This window comes from Camellia sinensis, chromosome 7, assembly GCF_055761805.1.
Source record: "Camellia sinensis isolate YWXY chromosome 7, ASM5576180v1, whole genome shotgun sequence".
Classification (NCBI taxonomy): domain Eukaryota; kingdom Viridiplantae; phylum Streptophyta; class Magnoliopsida; order Ericales; family Theaceae; genus Camellia; species Camellia sinensis.
Window position 1 is genome coordinate 167,468,845 of NC_138967.1, and position 22,361 is coordinate 167,491,205.

The 22,361-nt window shown below is 37.5% G+C and overlaps 1 protein-coding gene across 4 annotated transcripts; it reads right to left on the reverse strand.

Annotated features, from left to right (window-relative positions):
- Positions 1-299: 299 nt before the first annotated feature.
- Positions 300-21,356, reverse strand: LOC114316631 (translation initiation factor IF-2, chloroplastic-like). Of its 4 annotated transcripts, XR_014336377.1 has the most exons (13): positions 19,367-21,356; positions 19,186-19,218; positions 18,075-18,188; positions 17,488-17,637; positions 17,249-17,347; positions 17,073-17,135; positions 12,133-12,288; positions 11,964-12,029; positions 4,498-4,734; positions 3,409-3,684; positions 2,624-2,812; positions 1,739-1,968; positions 300-803 (listed from the first exon to the last, which is right to left on the reverse strand). XR_014336377.1 is itself a non-coding variant. In XM_082879731.1 (12 exons), exons 1-12 carry the CDS (start codon positions 20,867-20,869, stop codon positions 642-644), a joined length of 3,048 nt encoding a protein of 1,015 aa, XP_082735857.1. In that variant the 5' UTR covers positions 20,870-21,356; the 3' UTR covers positions 300-641. The 4 variants fall into 4 exon arrangements, 3 of the variants coding, with proteins under 3 accessions (XP_082735857.1, XP_082735858.1, XP_082735859.1); XM_082879731.1 differs by lacking the exon at positions 1,739-1,968; XM_082879732.1 differs by lacking the exon at positions 1,739-1,968 and having other exon boundaries at positions 300-823.
- Between the last annotated feature and the right edge of the window lie 1,005 nt (positions 21,357-22,361).

Sequence of the window (22,361 nt, forward strand, 5' to 3'; positions counted from 1 at the left end):
TTATTTAAATATAAATAAATAATAATCTCAAAAGTCTCACTATATACATATATGAAAATTAATAAAAAAATTATTTAGTATGCTAAAAATTTAAATAGTTCTTAATTCTTTTGACTATTTAAAATATGATCAGATATCCGCAAATATCAAGTATCCGCAGAGGCAGGGTGGAGTTGAAAAATTCCACCCGTAGCGGGGGTGGAGTTTGTCAGCAAGGGCGGGGGCGAAAAATGACAAACCCGCTTCAAACGTGTCCCGTGGCCATCCCTAGTTAACTCTAACCGATACAAATGTTAACATACTTGAATCTTCATATCATTTAAATGAATGGCCCGGGTTCCTATTACAAAAAAATATAATTTACTATTTACAGCGATGAAATCTGATATAATTTACTATTTACAGCGAAATAGCATACAAAAATGTACCAAGACTCTTGTCAGCTTATACCCTCCGCGTCAAGTATTTAGGGACAGATTGAAATCAAAGGGTTCTCATCCGTATCACATTTACTGAGTTATGTCAAAATACCGGGAATGGATCGTACCTCACCTCTGCATGAGACAAAAACACGCGGACAAATGAGCAACAGCCATCTGATCCACACACACAAAAAATAAGCATCAGCCGGAGCCATATAGTTATAGTTTAATTCCCGCTCCTTCAAGTGCAGCTGCCATTGTGGCTGATGCCTCTTCAAGCGTCCGCTTCTTTTGCACCACGTTGAAAGCCTCAAGAATATCCCCTTCCTCCCAATCACCGAAGTCGTCCATCCCAATTCCGCACTCCAGTCCAGCATTTACCTGTTGAGAGGACAACTTATCTGTCATGAAAGAAGAAGATAAAAATGATGAACAAGACAATGGAATGAGAAGAAGAGTGGTGTCCAGTATTGGTAGAAGAAATATGACATTAATTTCAATGGGCGATAGAACCACCATGCCATTGGTTGAGGCTTCTAATATTAGTAAGCCATCAATGGACAAACCATGCCATTGGTTGAGGCTTCTAATATTAGTAAGCCATCAATGGACAAAAAAGTGATTACCGGACAAGGACACAGATACTGCAATTAAAATATATATATATATATATATATTTTATATTTGTATTTGCTATGTATATTTATATTATATCCATAAACAACCAAATTTAACAAAAACTAAATTTATCCACAAAAAATAAATAAATAAATAAATAAACAAATTAACAAAAGCTAACACAAGTTCAATTATTCAATATATAAAAAAATATATATTAAAAAAAAATTAAAAAAAAAACTCACTAGATTTAAATAATTAATAGATAACCCATAAAAAAGATTTAAAAAAAAAAAAAAAGTAATAAACATCCAACATCCATCAAAAAGCACCAAAGAAGAGGGAAAAAACTAGTTTGCATGGCCGTGGAGTGTACTCAGGGTGTCCCCCAAAAAATAAAAAGACATGCCAACTGGTGTGTTTCGTACATGTTCCCGGCACGTCTGACATTGCTACAAGCCTACATCAGCTGTTTTGGGTGTCCGTGCTTCATAGGTGATTACTGCTAAGTATCCAAGAAAGTTGCATATCATAAAAAGGTAGTTGCCTAGTATCCAATCACTTTACAGAATTTACTTCTGAAACCAAGTTGATACTATGATATAAGCAAATGGCCATGCATTGAACATTTATACAATCATCACGGCAGTCATAAATTTTGCTAGGAACATAGAACGAATCACATAAGACTCGCACACCTGAATGGGGGTCCCACAAGCCTCGTTCATTTTGTCTCACTGGTATTTTATTATGGCAGTTACCAAGCATGATTCCTACATGCTAAGAAGCCACCAAGGGAAGCACTTCACAACCTCATATATCCAAGAAGGTCTACATCCCACTCGATATGAAGACAAGATTGCCCAATCCTTACATAATATGTATCCCACTCCAAGCTTCAAACAGCAATTCTCCAAATGAGATTTTCCTGTATATTATGCATCACTTTATCTACTAAACGAAGGGGTGAAAAAACTTGTACATTTGCTTTCCTATCATACTCTTATAACATTTACATGTCAATACTACAGTGAGTTCTACATCGCAAGTGAATGGGAATCTACATGTATCAAGAACAAGAACCAACCAAATGACAAAGAACCAGATAACAAATAAGAAGTCGAAATGACCAAGAACCAGATAACAACATGCATCAAGCAAGCTCAAACATATAGCAACAACGACAAGAAAGGCCAAATATATGTACTAGTTTGCTTAAATTACAGATTATCATGTGGTTTGAAAAATTACAAATACTCCCTTGTCAAATTTTATTATTTAACAAAATTAACTGAAAAAATGAAATTTCTAATTGCTCTCATATACAATAATAAAATTACATGTCATATTAATTGAAATAAATTTCTGACATCATTAAAAACTGTTAATTGACTTGATGATTAATTCATAAAAGGAGTCATTTGTTATGAAATTAGAAACTTCAAGGGGCGGGATGTAATTTCCAAAACTACATGAGACAAATCGTTTTTAAGCAAATCTCAGGGGATGTATTTGTAATTTACACAAATTAAAAATAAAAATGGTTTAAGGGGGAAAAGAAGACGAGAGCTACAAATACATACCTCTTTCACCATTTCCTTAACCCGTCTCAAAGAATTGAGTATACCAACATATACTGTTTTTCCATTTCTTAAAACCCAAATTCCAGAGTCTTTTACTACTTTTCCTTCTGATACCATGCAGCCAGCAACACGACCACTACCACTGCTAAATATGGCCCGGACTTCTGCCACACCAATTTTTACTTGTTCCTGTCAAGAAAAAACAGCAGTTCTCAACTTTCAATCTTCAGTTATAGAGATATCATATAAGACCCAAAAAAAAAAAAAAAAAAAAAAAAAAAAAAAACAGCAAAGCCTTAAAACTTCTTGCATGAATACACTATCTTACGGCAATCTATAGAAAAGATAAGGAGGAAACTGTTTTAAGTTCACAATTCGATAAGAATATAGTAAAACATAAGATGGAAGAAAACATGGTCAACACAAGAAAATAAGGAATTTGAAATATGCCTATGGTCGGTCAAATATTTATTACCAAAAAGGCATGCCAACCAAAAGGAAAAGAGGAACACAGTCTCCAAATGTACCTGACTTTCAATTTTTTAGTTATTTTTCCTCTTTTTTTGGTGATGTTCTCTAATATATTAATTGTTACATAAATATCTTAAATGAAACACCAGTGACAAAGATCTACATCTACGATTTTAGGGTTAAATGAACCTTGAGGCCACAATAGACACCCACATGCAATGTGTACCAGAAACATGAAGAGAGATGCACCACAATTCATTTTCCAGATAAATTGCGATGAAAAATCAAAGCCGATAGACGTGAACAAAACTAACCTCAACAGGCACCAAAAGTCCCTCCATAGCCTTCCTCACATCATCAATAAGGTCATAGATAACTCTATACAGCCGAATCTCAACACCTTTGTTGTCCGCATAGCTCTTAACAGAACCAGGTGTTTTGACATTAAATCCCAGAATAATGGCTTTACTGGCAAATGCAAGATCAATGTCGCTGGAGCTTATATCCCCGGTCACTTGCAAGAGGAATTTCAAAGTGACATTTTCTTGTGGGAGCATCTGCAGGGCTTGTCTTACAGCTTCTATAGTTCCCTAGTTATGATAAAGAGATTTCAACTTAATGGCAGGGACACAAAACTCCAGGATGAATGAATAATTAAATTGTATCGAGGCATCCAACATGATACAGGAAATGTTGACTGACAAGTGTGCTCGTACATGTAATCACTACAAATTTACATCGAAAACATATGGACATTAATAATGTTGCAATAGTCAACTACATTTGACATAGTAGAAAACTCAAATTGGTTAAATTCTTGCTAGATCATAAGTTATCGTAAAAGGCCAGACAAGTAAAATTTCCATAATTTTGAATTCAATGTGCATGAATTGATCTAAGTCACTCAAAATGTTTGAGCTTAATATGTCCATTTCAAAACATTATGAATACTTTAATCTGTGGATTAATACCACTCTATTAAGTCCAATGGTCTATTGAGTATAATGGCATATTGTTTCTTAAGGAATGCTAGACACCCTCAATTCACCCATAATGACATAGCAAGGTTTTACGTGGTTAAAGTTTGTGATAAATCAAAAGTTGACATTTACCATGCCATGTCATTGTGGGTAAAATTAGGGGAGGCTTTTTAAGGGTCTCAATATTTTTCCGTCATGAATTTATGAGGTGGATATGCTACATGGCATATCCATTTCTTGAGGGACTTTGCTATGAATTGGATCATTCTAGAGAGAGGAATCGGGCATAGCTTGTCCAAAGTTTACTCAATTTCATTTGTTAATTTGTTTCTTCATATCTTTGTTCAAAATTACGACAGATACAGATTCCTCAACTCAGGCCTATACCAAAAAAAAAGGGGTGCGGAAGAAAGAAAAAGATACCTGAACATCAACCTTCAAAATGATATTCAGCTGGTGCAAGTCTAATTCGGACTGTTTTCCTGCTGAAACTGCAGAAGCTAAGGAAGAAAGTGTAACCTTCCCCTCCCCAGCCTTGGCTGAAATACGTTCATTTCGCAATGACTCTGCACGTGCCTTTGCCTTTTCACGTGCAACATCAAGGGAGCCAACAACCTCAAAGTCATCGCCAGCAATTGGAACATTATTAAATCCAATGACCTAAAAAGTACACAGCAGATATGTGTAAGTAAAGCTTTGAACCAAGAGAGAAATAACACCACATATAAGAGCACGAAATAAAATAACTTATTTTGACTACTTTTTGATGGTTGAGAAAGCAACTTCAACAAAGAATGAGTTAAAATGGCCACAAGACTTGGTTTTACAAGGTACATTAGGAGCTTATGTCTCAGCATTTACAACTTCTTGTGCCTTCAAACAATGACTAATCACAGCAGGACATCTTGTTACGAACCATCTTCATCATTTTGATACAATATCAGAGTAATTACATCGAAGTACATGAGTTTGTAGTATGGCTTACAATTCTATTTTTCTATAATAGTATGATTGGTTAAAGAAGAATCCCTTTCAATAGGAGCTTTTTTTTTTTCCACATCATAAATGACACTATGGGGACAATATAGCTCCTGATCAAAAAAATTTGAAGAGTTTTTCAATTGAAATGTCGCGTGTAAAGTGGTTAACTAGTGATTTTCCTCTCTAGATGAGAAAGCAATTTACAATCAACCATCAAGAGGTTTTCTTTAGCCAAGTAATATACAACTTATCAAACTGAAGTATAATCAAACATCAAGAGGGTGTATTTAGACAAGTAATAGATCAGTCCAATAAAACTAAAAGTACGCCCAGTTTAGTTCCATTGGATGGTATCTGAGAGGAGTAGATTAGGTACATACTTTACCTTTGGCATAATTTGCACAAAGTTGTTGCCATCATATTTGAACCTATTGATGATTTTAGAAAATTCGAGATTAGGGAATGATTAAGATATCATCCCCTATTTATATTAATGAAGATTAATAATTACAAGAAAGTCCTAAGGCATAGAATAATTACAAAATAATAACTCAAATAATAATATATTATGCTAACACTCCCCCTTAAGCTGGTGCGAAGATATCTCTCATGCCCAGATTGCCTCAGATGTTATGAAATGGCGTACTCCCAACTCCCTTACTGAGGATGTCAGCAAGTTGTTCACCAGACTGCACAAAGGGAGTACATATGGTGCCACTAGTGAGTTTCTCCTTAATGAAGTGGCGATCAATCTCAACATGCTTTGTCCTGTCATGTTGAACCGGATTGTAAGCGATGTTAATAGCGGTTTTATTATCACAGTATAACCATATGGAGTCCATCTGATCAATACCTAAATCACTCAACAATAACTTGATCCATAAGAGCTCACACATCCTTTGTGCCATAACTCTAAACTCAGCTTCTGCACTTGACCTGGCAACTACATTTTGTTTCTTACTCCTCCAAGTAACTAGGTTGCCTTCAACAAAGCTGCAATACCCTGAAGTCGATCTCCTATTAGTTACTGATCCAACCCAGTCAGCATCTGTATAAACTCCCACACGAAAATTATCATACTTTGAAAAATAACGACCCTTATCAGGAGCAGATTTCAAGTACGTCAAAATTCTCATGACAGTCTCGAAGTGAATCTGATAAGGAGCATGCATAAATTGGCTAACCACACTAACAGCAACAGCAATATCAGAATGAGAGTGAGATAGGTAAATGAACTTACCCATTAATCGCTGATAGCTCCCCCTATCAACAGCCTCTCCTCCTTCATCTTTTCCCAATTTCTAATTGGTTTCTAGTGAAGTGTCACAGGCCTTGCAATCAAACATCCTAGTTTCCTTCAACAGGTCAAGCACATACTTTCTCTATGAGATAAATATCCCATCCTTGGAGCGAACAACTCAATTCCCAAAAAATACTTCAAGCTTCCCAAGTCTTTGATTTCAAACTCACAGGCTAAATATTTATTCAATAGAGGTATTTCCTCACTATTATCGCCTGTAAAAACTATGTCATCTACATAAACAATAAGTGTTGTAGTCTTACTACATGAGGAATGTTTCACAAACAAGATGTGATCTGTCTGACTTTGTTTGAAGCCATATTTAAGCATAGCATGAGTGAATCTCTCAAACCAAGTCCTTGGAGACTGTTTGAGACCATATAATGACTTCCAAAGCCTGCATACTTTGTCCTCTGTGTGATGATCCTTAAAACCAGGAGGAATGTCCATATATACCTCTTCTTTGAGGTCACGATGGAGAAAGGCATTCTTTACATCAAACTGATGAAGTGGCCAATCTAGATTAGCTGCTAGAGAGAGAAGTACTCTGACTGAATTCATCTTAGCCATGGGTGCAAAAGTCTCCTGATAGTCAACGTCATATGTATGAGTGAACCCTTTTGCCACAAGTCTAGCCTTGTAACACTCAATAGAACCATCCTCTTTGTATTTCACAGTATACATCCATTTGCATCTCACAGGTTTTTTGCCCATAGGTAACTCAATCAATTCCCAAGTATCATTTTTCCTAAGTGCTTTCATTTCTTCAATCATGGCAAGTTTCCACTCAGAGGTAGCAAGAGCATTTTGCAAAATGGTTAGGAATGCTAACAGAGGAAATATTTGACACAAATGCTCTATATGAGGATGACAAATGAGAGTAGGACACAAAATTTGAGATAGGATGCTGAGTACAAGATCTCACACCCTTTCTCTTGACAATAGGAACATCAAGATCAATGGACTCAAGAGATTCAAAGTTATCTAGACTCTCATCAGAAGCAGGAGATGGCAATGGAGAAGCAGAAATGGTCTCTTGTATCCAGTTAACTTTCTGTTTGTCTTTGTCACTGACGTACACTTGCCCTTCCTTATCCTTGGTGACATTGAGTTCTGTAGTCCCAATAGGAGGTGGTGGTACAAGAACAACTGGTTCCACAACAGGAATCACTTCACACCAAGGCTCCCCCTGAAGGGAGGACTGTGACACCAAAGAGGACAAGAAATAGAACTAGGACTCAAAGAAAGTGACATCTATGGACACAAATCACTTACAAGAAGGAGGGTGGTAACACTTATACCCTTTTTGAGTAGGAGAGTAACCAAGAAAAACACATTTGAGGGAGCGAGGGTCCAACTTATCACGAGTAGGAGAGTGATTATGGACAAAACAGACACAGCCAAATATTTTGGAAGGAATAGAAAACAAGGACTCGGAACCTAGGAGGACTTGAAGAGGAGCTTGTTTTTGCAAGACCTGGGTAGGAAGACGATTAATAAGATAGACAGCGATGAGAACAGCATTGCCCCAGTAGGATCGAGGCACACTCATAAAAAAACACATGCACCGAGCCATGTCAAGAAGATGGCGATTCTTGCGTTCCACCATCCCATTTTGTTGAGGGGTATTGGTGCAAGAGGTCTGATGGATAATGCCATAAGGAGAAAAATATTGCCCTAACCCAGAATCTATGTATTCACCCCCATTATCAGAACGGAATATTTTGACAGTGGCTCCAAACTGAGTACAAATCATCTTATGAAAATTGTAGAACACAGAAAAAACTTCACTCTTGTCTTTCATGAGATACACCCAAGTAGTACGAGAAAAATCATCAATAAATGTAACAAACCATCAATGAACTTTCACAGACATAACACGAAAAGGATCTCAAATATCAGAATGTATTAATGAAAAAGGAACTAAACTTTTATCAAAACTGGGAGCAAAAGAAGCTCTGTGTTGTTTTCCAAGTTGACAAGACTCACAAAGAAACTCAGACACATTATTATTGTTTGCGAAACCAGATGGAAATAAATGTTTAAGTAAATAAAAGAAGGATGTCTAAGACGCCGATGCCCCAGCCATAAATCATCTTGGGTAGTAGGACTCGTGATGGAAGAATGAGCAAGCTTGTCCAGTTGATCCAGGAAGTAGAGACCATTTGCTGCACTACCACTGCCAATCATCCTCCTCATGACAAGGTCCTGAAAAAGACAATGATCAAGAAAAAACGTCACACTACAATTCAAATCCTGGGTAATACGACTCAAGGAACAGGTTAATAGAAAAATTGAGAACATAGAGAATAGAAGATAGAGATATGGTAAGAGTAACATGGACTAAACCTTTCCCAGAAATGGAAGAAACAGTACCATCGGCAATCCTAACTTTGTCCTGACCTGAAGAGAGCTTATAGGCAGAGAAAATGTCAGAGGATCCAGCCATATGATCTGAGGCACCAGAATCAATAATCCAGAGCAAAAACTTATGAGATAAGAAAACACAAGGAGAAAATGCTAAGTTACCTAAGCGGACAGACGACGAGAAAGATGTACTGAGAACAGTAAAAGACCGGCGATCTAGCAAGCGACGGAAAACATCCTCAAGCTCATGGGTTGTCATGCCACAGAGACCATCAGAAGCCTGGCCAACGAAAGCGGAAATAACATCAAGTGTATCAATGGCACTAGACTGATGACCCCGTGGATGGGAGCCACATCCTTGAGACTAGCCTGACCGACCTCCTCTAGAACCAGACCAATCACCTCGATCCCCGGATGGAGGCCCATGAAGCTTCCAACATGTCTCACGAGTATGCCGTAGCTTTTTACAGTAATCACAGAATATAGACTCCTTGGCTACAAACGGAGGAATGGGAGTCAGGCTGAAGCCATCTCGAGGGGTAGACAGTAATGCTGAGCGGTCAGTAGAGACGGGACATCATAGCAGACCAGCGACTCTTCTCATTCTGTACATAGGCAAATGCCTCCTAAAGTGAAGAAAGAATGTCCATACCCAAAACTCGACTCCTAACTGGATTATACTCCACATTGAGGCCCGCCAGAAACTTGAAGACCCATTCTTGTGCGATGAACTTCCTGTTCCCGACTGAATCAGCGGTGCAAACAGGCTTATAGTCCTGCAGGTAATCAAGGCATTTCCAGCCGTTGGTAAGGAAGGTGAAGTATTGAAGAACAGTTTGCTCCTCCTGAACAGAGCTTTCAATAGAGCGGCGCAACTCAAATGCCTATGAGAAATTCCCTTTGCGGGAATAGGTGGCAACCACAGCATCCCAAACATCCTGGGCAGTCTTCATAGACAAGTAGCTCTCACCAATTTCTGGAACCATCGAATGAATAAGCCAATCCATAATCAAAGAGTTGGTAATCTCCCATTGGTCATAACTCGAGTCAGTGGTGCTGAGTGTCGGTATCATGCCATCTACATACCCCATCTTCCCTCTACTCTTCAAAAACATAGTCAAACTCTATGACTATGCGAGATAGTTCCTACCATTAAATAGAGAGGTAGTGATTTTAAGACTAGGGTTGGAGTTATCAGTCATAGTAGTAGGTATAGGGAAACTCACTCCTAGGTGTCTAAGAAGTAGTGGACACACCGGTGAAATCTGCCATAGATACTGTATTACCAAACCCTCAACAAAACTAGTGTCAATCACAAGTCTTGAAAGTGGAGGCGACGAGGCCAAGAGGCCTGTCAGAGGATACCAGCAAGGCTGGGTAGCCTACGATAGCGAGTAATGAGGCTAGGGCTGCCTCCGACAGGCTTTAACAGGGATCGACTGGGCCAAGAAGCCCTCCGGTAGTAGCCGACAGGGCTAGGGAAAGGAGTTACACCTACCGAAACTAAATAGGTAGCTGTGTGGTGCCTGTGTGGTGGGGTTAGGGTGGCTGACGGGTGTGGTGGAAGGATTTAGGGTTGTGACTCTGATACCATGATGATTTTAGAAAATTCAAGATTAGGGAATGATTAAGATATCATCCCCTATTTATATTAATGAAGATTAATAATTACAAGGGAGCCCTAGGACATAGAATAATTACAAATAATAACCCAAATAATAATATATTATGCTAACACCTATAACCTCAACGTTAATAGGTTGAGTTTGAACACATGAATTGAACTGACATGGAAATCTTACAACTAGTGATGGGACTACTAATACGGGATTCCCTTTCCATATCTTTGATTCTTTCCATCCAAACACGGCCAAATGGAATTGAACCTTCATCAAATATCTTTTTTTCATCATGAACCCTCTTATCTATTTCCTATCATTACAACATAAAACAACTTGATTTTCAAACAATTCTACCACACTTAACAACCTTGAAAGTCTCTTGGGGGATCCCAAAACCACCATTTTTAATTATACTTCAACGTATATGTTCAATTACTGAAGTCCTATCAGTTAAACATTCCAGAAAAATTCAAGCAAAAAAATCATATGAGAAAGCATGAGGCGAGATCTACTGTCCAATGAATGCCAATAGGCCCACAACCTTTTGACCGAGAGGTAACTCTCAATTTAGTTTCAACTTAGAATTGGCATCAGTAATCAACGACATGCTATAAAGTGATACAGGGATAAGACGGCTGGTTATTCATATCTTCTGTGTGTCACTGTCATAAAACTAAGCAAGGTTCATGGACAGGCATGATTTTGCATCTCCGTGCTCTTTATTATATCATATAAATAACCCCAAAAACAATGACTTCAAGAGTCTGGAAGATAATGTTGAGCTGAGCACATGGCCTCATACAGGGAAATCAAAGTAGATTATGGCCCCGTTTGGTATAGCTGTTAAAACAGCTTATAGATTATAGCTTAACAGATTATAGATTATGACTTTAATCAGAAGTTGTTAATCTGTTTGGTGTAACTGTTGGATTATAGATTTAAGTTGCTGAGTAGTGTTTATTAAATAAGCTGTGAAATAGCTTTTTCAATTAATTTTTATTTTTTGTTTATCTACATTTCTCATAAAAAATAATAATAATAATCTATAGTCCATTTGAGTCTTTTTCTATTTTTAAAAAAATAAAAAATAAAAAAATTTAAGATATAACCATAAATTAACATGTCCACAGCAGAAACTGATAATCAGAAGCAAGGGGTGAGCAGCTTCTCAGAATCAACTTTTTTGAGTTACAATAAGCTGTTAGAATCAGAAGCTGTTTGAAATAAGTTTAACCAAACAGTCCAAAATAACTTTTTCAAAGCTAAAAGCCATAAGTTGGCTTTGAAAAGCTTAAACAAACACCCCCTATGTATTAATTAAGCAGAAATTATTATGGCTCTCAAATATGGGAAATTATGAAAATTTATCACCAATGATCTCAAGTGGCAAGATATACAACCCTCCCTTAATGATGTGGAATTTTCCAATTGAAAGAATCACTTATAGAAATCAAGCTGAGAACTCAGATTCTTAACTCTGGTCCAAGAAGGAATGCCACAAATGTTGTCATGCTCAACCAAGCCCTTGCTTTGTGATCAGTTATAACATGAAAAGACAATATTTATAAGACTAAGTATTTAATAAATAACAAACTAGAAAAGGTTAAAGAATTATGAACCTCTACAGGTAAAGAAGGTCCAGCTTCATCAACACGATTCCCCTTGTCATCAAATAAAGCCCTAACCTGACAATGGGAAAAATAGTCATCATGGCAATGCTAAGTTAAGCAGTGGCTTTTATCTTTTTAAAAAGAAAAATGTTTCCAAGTTTAGCTCGTATTTGCAAACCTTTCCAAAGGCATCACCACAAACAATTATATCCCCTCTTTTAAGGGTGCCATTCTGCACAATGAATGTAGCTAATGGTCCCTTAGATTTATGAAGACCAGCCTCAATTACTGTGCCCTTTGCACTTCTATGAGGATTAGCCTTCAACTCTTGCAACTTCAATTACAAACAGAGCAGTAAGTTAGGGACATAGAAAGCAGACAAAGAAGCAAGAAAAATAAACTATTTATCATTAACATTCCAAGAATTAATACGCTACATTTTTATGAAACAACCAAAAAAAATATTTGTTCGTACATATCCACATTTAAACAAATCAAGAAAGAGTTGGCAAGACAAATGAAAATACAACTCACTCTATTTTTTACCATAGAAAAGTCACTTTATAATACTAGTTGTTGTGAATGATAACACACGTAATAAAAAGAAGATTGTTACTAATTATATTATCAGAACCTTGTACAAATGTCAAATAGCAACAAACCAAAGTAATTAACTTCTAAGTTACACGGACGCGGGTACGAGGATCGGGTGTGGGTGCGTATCTAGGGGTCGGACACTTCAAAATTAAAAATTAAGGATACGTGGATATGTATCCAAATTTGGATACGGGTACGGGGATACGTTAAATATATATATATATATATTTTAAATATAGTTATTAAGATGAGTTATATTATATAAATAACAAATAATTATTTTACATATATGTGTTTATTTATTTTTATTAATATATATAAGTATATATTATCTTATAAATATCTTATATGTTATACAATAATTATTATATAATATCTATATAATTTATATAATATCTATTGTATTATATAATTTTTTTTAGATGAGTAATATTACATATTATTATATTAATGTAATTCATACTATATATTATATATTAATGCAAATGTAATATGATTAATAATTTATAAAAATTATTATTATATATGATAAATTATATAAATTATATTATATATATTATATATGATCAATATATATGATCATTAAATCAGAGGCGAAGAGAGAGAACAGATTGAGAGACGAGAGAGAGAGAGAAGCAGAGACGAGACGAAGAGAGAGAGAGAAGCAGAAACGAAGAGAGAGACGAAGACGATCGAGCTCGAGGTCGAGATCGACAGTGATCGAAGCCCTAGACGAAGACGATCGTGATCAATAGTGAGAGCCCTAATCGTGATCGATGATCGAAGCCAACAGTGACCAGGTTCTCTTCCTTTCTCCTCTTCCATTTCTTTGCTGTCTGTAAAGTGCTCCTCTTCCATTTCTTTGCTGTTTGTAAAGTGCCGTGTCCGAGAGAGACGAGGTGAATCCGACACAGATCTCACACCCGCACCCGTGTCGTGTCGTGTCGACACGGGTACTTCGCCCCAAAGTGACGAGTCCATGTAACATAGATTAACTTGTATAAGATAAAATCAAATTCAGGATTTGGGAGCTTTCCTTTCTTAACTAGTTAAGCATCTTAACTAATTTGTTCATTCATGAGAATATACAAGCAAGAAAAATAGTTAGTATTCTATTTGCAGGAATTTCCGCAGATGGCAAAAAGGGAAACTACGTTTGCATATGTGAAAATCTACAAGCTACTCATTGAGTCATTTACAGTTTTTCTTGCCTCCAATCTCATAATCTAGAGTCATTATTCTGGAGAAATTGTAAATCAGTATGGTCATGGTCTTTCAGATGAACAATAGAACGACAAATAGAGATGCAATTTTGTTAAAATTGATGTATTTATTATTGATTGATTGTTTGATGTGTTGTATTACAAATCAGAGTGGCATTATATAGGAGAGGGTTTGGGTAGTAGGTGTAGTGTAGTGGAGGTGGTAGGTGAAGTGGGTGCTAGTGGAGATGGTAGGTGGAGGAGTAAATTGGTAAATTCTAACAGCCCCCCGCAAACTCAAGGAGGATAGAAACTAACCAACTTGAGTTTGGAGAGAGTTACAAAACAAGAAAATACATAAAAATAAAAAAAAGGATAGGAGACACTGTATGGTCGTGTCAGACCGTTGGTGAAGACACTGAAAGGTGGTGTCATAAGGGTGTAGAGGACACTGTATGGGGGTGTCATAACGTTGTAGAGGACACTGTATGGGGGTGTCATAACGTTGTAGAGGACACGGTATAGTGGTGTCATAATGGTGTAGAGGACACTGGATGGCGGTGTCAGACCGCTGTAGAAGACAGTTTATGGGGTCATGTCGGACCGTTGTAGAAGACAGTTTATGGGGTCATGTCGGACCGTTGTAGAAGACAGTTTATGGGGTCATGTCGGACCGTTGTAGAAGACAATGTTGTGACAGTTTACGGAGTCTTGCTGGACCCTTGTAGAAACTAACCGGAATCAATGTCGGGACAGTTTACAGAGTCTTGTCGGACCCATAAAAAATCGCATCCTCAAAAGGTGCGCTCAATTTTTTTTAAAAAGGCGTGCCATCAAAAGGCGTGCCATCAAAAGACGTGTCCACTTTATCAAAAGATGTGCCATGAAAAGGCGTGCCAGTTTGTCGGGCGTCAAGAGGCGCGCGATGCGCGTGGCTGCCTCGGCTATAAGACGAAGGCTGAGGCTGAGGCTGAGGCGGAGACAAAAAACTTGCGATAGATATTCTGAGAGTTTCTGAGAGAGATTTCTGAGAGAGGTATTCTGTAACACTCTGTTGTCTGAGAAAATGGCCTCTTCGTCCCGCCCTCTGCTTACTCTCTTTCCCGACCTCAACGAGTCCACAAGAGAGATAACTGGTGCGGTGTCCCGTGAACCTCAACCAAACAACACGGGGTTTGCTCCGTTGAATTTTCCGATGCAGTCGGTGGAGCAAAAAATGGCAGTGCAAACGGATGTGGAGGCCAATCAATATACTTTGAAGGCATGTGTGGAAAGCATGACGGCGGTCACAAATTTGTCGAACCGGCTGCAGAGTAGAACAAATGAGGTGCAGCATTTAAACTCCCAGCTGGCTCTGCTCCAACGCATGTATAAGGATGCGCGAGCAGAGATAAGCGTGCTAAGGGCAGAAAACAAGGAGCTGAAGCGGAAGGCCACCGTGATGTTCCGATTTGGAGGGCCGCCATATGCTGCAGTGGAGGAGCAGGGGGTAGTGATCGTGCCCAGTGGAGCGGGAAACACGGAGGCAGCACTGGTAAGGACTGTCCAGGACGGAGGCAAAAAGAAGAGACCGGCAGTAGAGTAGAGTAGAAAAATTCCGCCTGTGGATGAGGTTGTTTGTTTGTTTTTTTTTTTTTTTTTTTTTTTTTTTTATGTAAAATGGTGATCGGAGTTGATCCTGATATGAATAAAATGAGTGTATTGTGCAAGTTTTTTTTTTTTTTTTTTTTTTTTTTTGTTTAATAATAATAATAATAATAATAATAATAAGAGGGGACAAGCCCACATGCGTGGAACCAGCAGAGGGGTTTGATGGTATGATTGATTATTTTAATATATATATATATATATATATATAATAAAATAAAAGAAAAGATAGGTATAAAGAAGTGGGGGATGTGGGCGGTGGATGTGTGATAATGGTGTGGGATGGAGAATGGAAAAGGGGATAGAATAATAAGGAGAAAAGGGAATGGGAAGATTAAAATAAAAAGAAAGTTGTTTTTTTTTTTTAAGATAAAAAATTGAGGTTCAGGAAAAGTGGGGCGGTGGATGCAAAGTGAGGAAGTGGGTGGATTAAAAAAAAGACCAGAGAGAGAGGGAGTGGGTTGATTAAAAACTGTTTGTTGTGTGATACATGGGTCTGTGAGGTGCCGAAAGAGAGAGAGATTGGTCCGCTCTATGCCCCCGTGTGCTGCTGCCGATCTTCAATGCTCCCAAAGGACCAGGCGAAAGATCTGCTGCGTTGCCAGAATAGCATTGCTTACCCTTGAACTCGTTTGTTAGCATGGCCTCAAATGGGTACTTGATTGCAGAAATGTAATGGAGCCACACCCAGTACTTGGGTATCTGAGACGCCTTCAAGAAGAAGCCGCAAGTGAGGAAGAAAAGAGCTGTTGTGGCGATCACGACTGCGTAACCAGTGATGTAACTCGGAACAAGTGCACTAACGAGCATCACGTAAGCGTTAGTAGTGATCAGCGAGGCATAAAGGATGAGCCAGAAGTTAATGAGACTGCTTCGGAGATGAAGTATGAAATGGGTGATCGCAGCGAATGTGAAACCTTGAATGGCAAAAAAAGGGGAGGTAGACAATGAGGGAGGAAATGACATATGATGAAGCTCGATAAGCGTTGTGGGAAGTGTCTCGGATGAAGATGAATCGTTCTTGGATGAATGTAGGGACAGCGTCATTGGATGAAAAGAAGATTAGGCAGCAGGCGAAGATGTAGAAGTTGAGGCAAAGAACTCGATGCTATGTGTAGAAAATTTCAGCAGACTAGGTTGAGGTCCGGCGGGCGGCCAAGCCGAGGTTGCCACCCGCCGGTGAAGCGAAAAATACTAAATTCTTAACCTTGCTCTGATACCATGTTAAAATTGATGTATTTATTATTGATTGATTGTTTGATGTGTTGTATTACAAATCAGAGTGGCATTATATAGGAGAGGGTTTGGGTAGTAGGTGTAGTGTAGTGGAGGTGGTAGGTGAAGTGGGTGCTAGTGGAGATGGTAGGTGGAGGAGTAAATTGGTAAATTCTAACAAATTTAAATGAACATGCACCCAATCAGACACTTGTATAGCATATTAGGAAGCAAAAAATAACTATTAATAATCTGCCTATACAGAATTGAATTTGTTGCGAGATATCTATATTTCAAACACATAAATCAATATTTCTGAGTAATAATTTTGTGGGGCCAGGAGAGAGGGGAGGAACAAGTAGATGGATTTATAACAACAAAAAAAGTGAGAAACATGATTTCATCCATGAAGAATGTCCAGACCAGCAAGTCAACACATCAAGAAAATTTAACTTACCTCTGCAACCAGCATGACGGTTTCCAACAACTCATCTACGTTCTCCCCTTTAAGAGCACTGATCTGTTAAAAGGACATCAAGAAGACAACAACCATCACCAAAAATGTATAAAGCATCATTTCAATATAAAAATACAATTCTATGTGCTGTACTAGAGCAGCTGTAGTATAAACACCTGAACCACTGGGACATCACCACCCCAATCCTCTGGCATTAAACCAATTGAAGCAAGCTCTTGCATAACTCGTTCTGGATTAGCTCCATCCTTATCTATCTGGAATAACAAAATAAAACTGAGAGTCTCCTACTCTTGAACCAACATTGAATGGGACCAAAAGTGAGTGATGTACGAGGAGCAATAAGCACAGCCAGGTTATAAGCACAGCCAGGCGCCAGTATATCTAACTAAGATACCTTATTTATGGCAATCACAATAGGTACACCAGCAGCTTTGGCATGAGCTACGGCCTCATTTGTTTGAGGACGGATACCATCATCAGCAGCCACTACAATGATAGCAATGTCTGTCACCCTCGCTCCACGAGCTCTCATTGCCCCAAATGCCTACAGGAGTGGACATAACAGATATCATCTATAGGCTCGGTTTGGTGCAGTTTATGGGGCTGCTTATAGCTTTTTTTTCATATTAAAAATCTGTGCCAGTGTTTGGTGCAGCTTTCACTTATAACTTATGAGGCACAAATAGCTTAAATAAGCTAAAAAAGTTGATTATTGAGAAGCAAGGAAAGATGTTTTTAGCTTCTGTTTCTGATTATCAACTTTTAGCTTGCAAGAAGCTGCACCAAACAGGCCCATGGGAAGACAAAATGAGCAAGTTATTGTTCACAAACAAAACAAAACATCCCACAACCAAAGGGTAACTAGAAGCTCAAACAGGAATTAAACAAATCCACAAACTATCCAACGAGATAGACAGAGAGAACTACACATATCTGGCAAAGAAATCCAAAGTTAGAACAACAAACGGAGAAAGAAGTTACCTCATGTCCAGGAGTATCAAGAAAAACACATGGTTCCAACTTGCCATCAATAGGTACCAGCACTCTATATGCCCCAATTCCTTGGGTAATCCCACCAGCTTCAGAGGCAGCTACCTGTATAATCCACCAGTCAGGCGAAACTTTGAATTGTAATTTCCAGATGAATTGAGCATGCCTCAAATACCAATCCAATCTAGAATATGATGTAGGTATCGGAACATGATATGTTTCATAGATAGTCACTCTACCATAAAGCATAATGAAGTATAAAGTTGTAAGGGAAAAGTAACTAGAAAAACATAGGCCATGTTTGGTTTGGTTTTCTGAAATTATTTTATGAATTTATTTTTTATTTTTTTTAAATAGAAACTAGTTTAACAAAAATAAACATCAAAAATATATTTTTGAATTTTTAAAAATTATTTATGCCCTCCAAAAAGATTTAAAAAAATAAAAAAAACTACATAAAAATGCTAAGGCTCTGTTTGTTTGAGTTTTGAAACTTTAGTTCCAGTCATTGGTTCTCACGTGGTGTTTGTTTGCAGCTTTCAAAAATTAATTCAATGCTCACTTTTGAAAACTCGGTCAAAGGCGGGAAAATTTGGACTAACCGGTCGTTCGGCCAGTTGATCAGAACAGTGCAATTTTTTTTTATTTTTTTTTATGTTAATTTTTATATATTCAACAAAAAATATTTTCCGAATTTTTTAAAAAATTTTATGAGCTTTAATAGAATTTTGAATTGTGTGTTTAGTTATGAGTTGTAAGTTTTTGTATCAAATATCATATGTCACATCAAAAATTTCCTACTCAATTCAAAACTCATTCATCAAACAAATTTTCCACACTCAAATCATAATTCCAAAACTCACAAATTCAAAATACAATTCCTATTCTCAAATCATATTTAGAAAGCTCTACCAAACGCTACCTAAGATTTTTCATTTTTTTCACGAAAACAATTTTTAGTTTTTTAGAAAAAAAAAAAATTTAAAACATATTCTAATTAAACCAAACATGACCATATTCTTGCAACCGTAAAATCGACTCTGGGCATCAGTTGCTAATGAATTGAAATAAAACATCAAGACAATTAAGCTTCTGAATATACCTTGCTCTTCCGTATATAATCCAGTAGCGTTGTCTGCCCAGTTGACAACAACAAGAAATTAGCCAAAGCTGGCTTCAGAAAATTCAATAAATATCTTTTGCTTTCGAAAAATGGGCAGTAATAAGGAAAAGAACAAAGATGGACTAGAAAAGAAAGTGAACAAAGACATGCTTTTCCTTACCTTCCCATGGTCCACATGACCCATTATAGTAAGGACGGGAGGCCTGTCTTCCAGACCTTTCAGGTCATCTTCATCGATAATTTCCTTCTTTCTCGCCATTTCCTCCACTCTAGTGGGGGCAGCATCTATGACTTCCACCTCATACTCTTTACAAATCATCTTCACCATGTGTTTGTCAAGTGTTTGCACCCCATCAGGTTTTATCCCCTTCTTGGAGTATAGATACCCAAGAATTTCACCTTCACTGATAGCCAAATTGTAGGCTAACTCCTCAGTCAACATACCTTTTTCACCAACCTCTAAAATTTCTACTTTAACAGGAGCAGCATCTTTAGCAGCCTGGAGTCTAGCTGCCTTCCGACTTGCCTTACTCCATTTCCTTCCCTTTCGTGCTGTGGTAGCACCCCGAATCGAAACATCGAGTTCTGAGGCCTCCTCATCATGAATCTCAACATTATCAGCCATATGCCTCCGTGACCCACCAGATGCACCACTTTTCTTCCGAAACTCATCTTTACACTTTCCAGGGACAATACCTTTTCCAGGTTTCAAAGGTGCTAATACTGCTTCAGCAATCAAACGATCAATAACAGGCTTCTTTGATGCAAATTTGTCAACCAATATTGGTTTGTGAACTTTCGTTTTTTCAGCAGAATCAGCTCCATCAGTTGTTGTTGTCTTCGGAGACACCCCAACATCTTTCAAGATAGTAGTAGGTTTCTTGACCACAGGTGGTGGAGCTACAAAGTGTTTTGCTTGTAATTTTGGTTGAACCTTTTCCGGTGGTTGAGGTGGTCTTAGAGGAGAAACAACCTGAGACTGAACCTTACCCACTCCCTCTACCCTTGATTCCCGTTTCTGAACCTTCTCAATTTTAGGAGACTCCTTAACATCTTTTTTTAGGCTAACCACCGGGTTCCCTCTCCTCCACACACTCTTCGCATTCTTGGACTTCCGACCATCTATTGAGTTAACTTGTTTTCCATTTCTTCGGTCAGTACTTGTATTTGTCAACGGTTTACTAACTGATACACTCACTCTTTTACTAGTTTCTAATTTCTCTGCCTTTTCTAATCCCTCTCCCAATGACTCAATCACCTTATTTCTCTCTTCATCATCATCAGAATCCCCACTAAATTTTGAAGGGTCCCAAGGCACTGAGTTAATGTTTAAAGGGGATTTGGCTTTAGACCCGGATTTCAATACTGCCTTCGGAGCCGCCTTGAGAACAATATTAGAATTATCACCTTTCCTGCCCCTAAATGTTGAATCAAGCAATGCACAAGTCCCTTGATCAGCTATATAATCGGTTGTTACCGAATATCTACAGACCCCCACATACCCCCATCTCTTTTTAACCAAAATTCCGTGAAAACTATGAACATTTCTAGAAAAATAAACTCTCTGAACCATTGAAAATGATCTTTCGAAATTCCCAGATGAACTTGCACCCGAGCTTCCCAAACTCACCGGGGAAGCCAGAGAAGCCATGGTTACAACCATTTGACCCCCAACATCAAGAAAAAGAGTTTCAAAACCCTAAGCCTAAACATAGCACCCTATATATACACATACTTGTTGCACTATATAACATAACCAATCTCAACTTTCAATATCTCTACTTTTTCTCTTGCAAAATGTATATGAAGCTTTGAACGAACAACAAAACTAAATTGAACCCACAAATTAAGATTTTTCTCAACAATGGAATTCTCAAGAATTGAACATTTGACTTTAGATTTATGGGTTGCCTGAAAACCAAAATATAAGCATAGAATCTCTTACTATATGATTATAAATATGTAAAGATGTGTGAAAGACCCAGATTGTCTAGATTGAAAATGTTACCGCTGGGAATTTTTGCGAGTTTGGTTTCTCATCAGCGAGTCAGTGGATTAGAAGATTCACCAAAAAAAAAAAAAATAAACACATGCCGGGTTTTCACTGTGTGTGAAAATGGAAGTGAAGACACTTTTGTCGGGTTGGGCCGAATGGATAGTAATATATATATATATATATATATATGTATATGTAAAAAGTTTTAAAATTAAGGCAAGTTTGGGATCTTGAAAATAAGTCAAAAAGTCACTATCTTATTTATATCACATCATCTTATTTAAGTTATATCAACTCTCTACTACATCACTTTAAATCCAATTCATATTTTATAAAAAGTCAAAAAGTACACTTATTTAGCCTTCGTTTAGCAATGACTTTTTTAGTTGGCTTTTTTACTTTTTTAGCCTGGGATTTTTTTGTTCGTTTGGTATTCTTGATTGGCTTTTTTGATTTTTTAGCTTTGGAATTGTGGAATTTTTTTTTTTTGTATTTTTGTGATTTTTTGACCTTTTTTTTTGTCCTTTTGTGATTATTTAGCCAAAAATAAAAACCAAACACCACCTTAGAACATCCCAAACAACCCTTAAAATAATAATAGTAAATTAATATATGAATGATTACACTATAATATTACATTTACTATCATTTTGATTTAAGATAAGAAAATAAAAAATAGGTGTTTTAGAAAGTTGGTAAAAATTTGATTTTTTGACTTTTTAACTTTTTTTTGTGACTTTTTTGACGAACAAATTAACTTTTTTATGATTTTTGGGTGACTTTTTAGAAAAACCTGATAAAAAGTTAAGAAAATTGACTTTTTGCCAAGTTTCTAAATTGCTCCAAAGTTGTAGATTTTATGTTGAAACAAAAGGAATAAGGTAGAAGATTGAAGAATAATCGAGAGACATGAGCATTAGGGGTGGGCGCGGGTCGGTTGCGGCCACGGAACCTCCAATCCGCCATCCGTCCGCCAGATTGGCGGATTGAAGAAAATCAATCCGCATCCGTCCGCCAATCCGGCGGATGTGGATTGAGCGGATTGGCGGTTTGGCGGATGGATGCGAATCGGTTTGGCGGTTTAAAATTATATAAATTTTCAACATAATTCAACTTGTGCACTTCCTCAAACAAAAAAAAAGAAAAAAAAGAAAAAGAA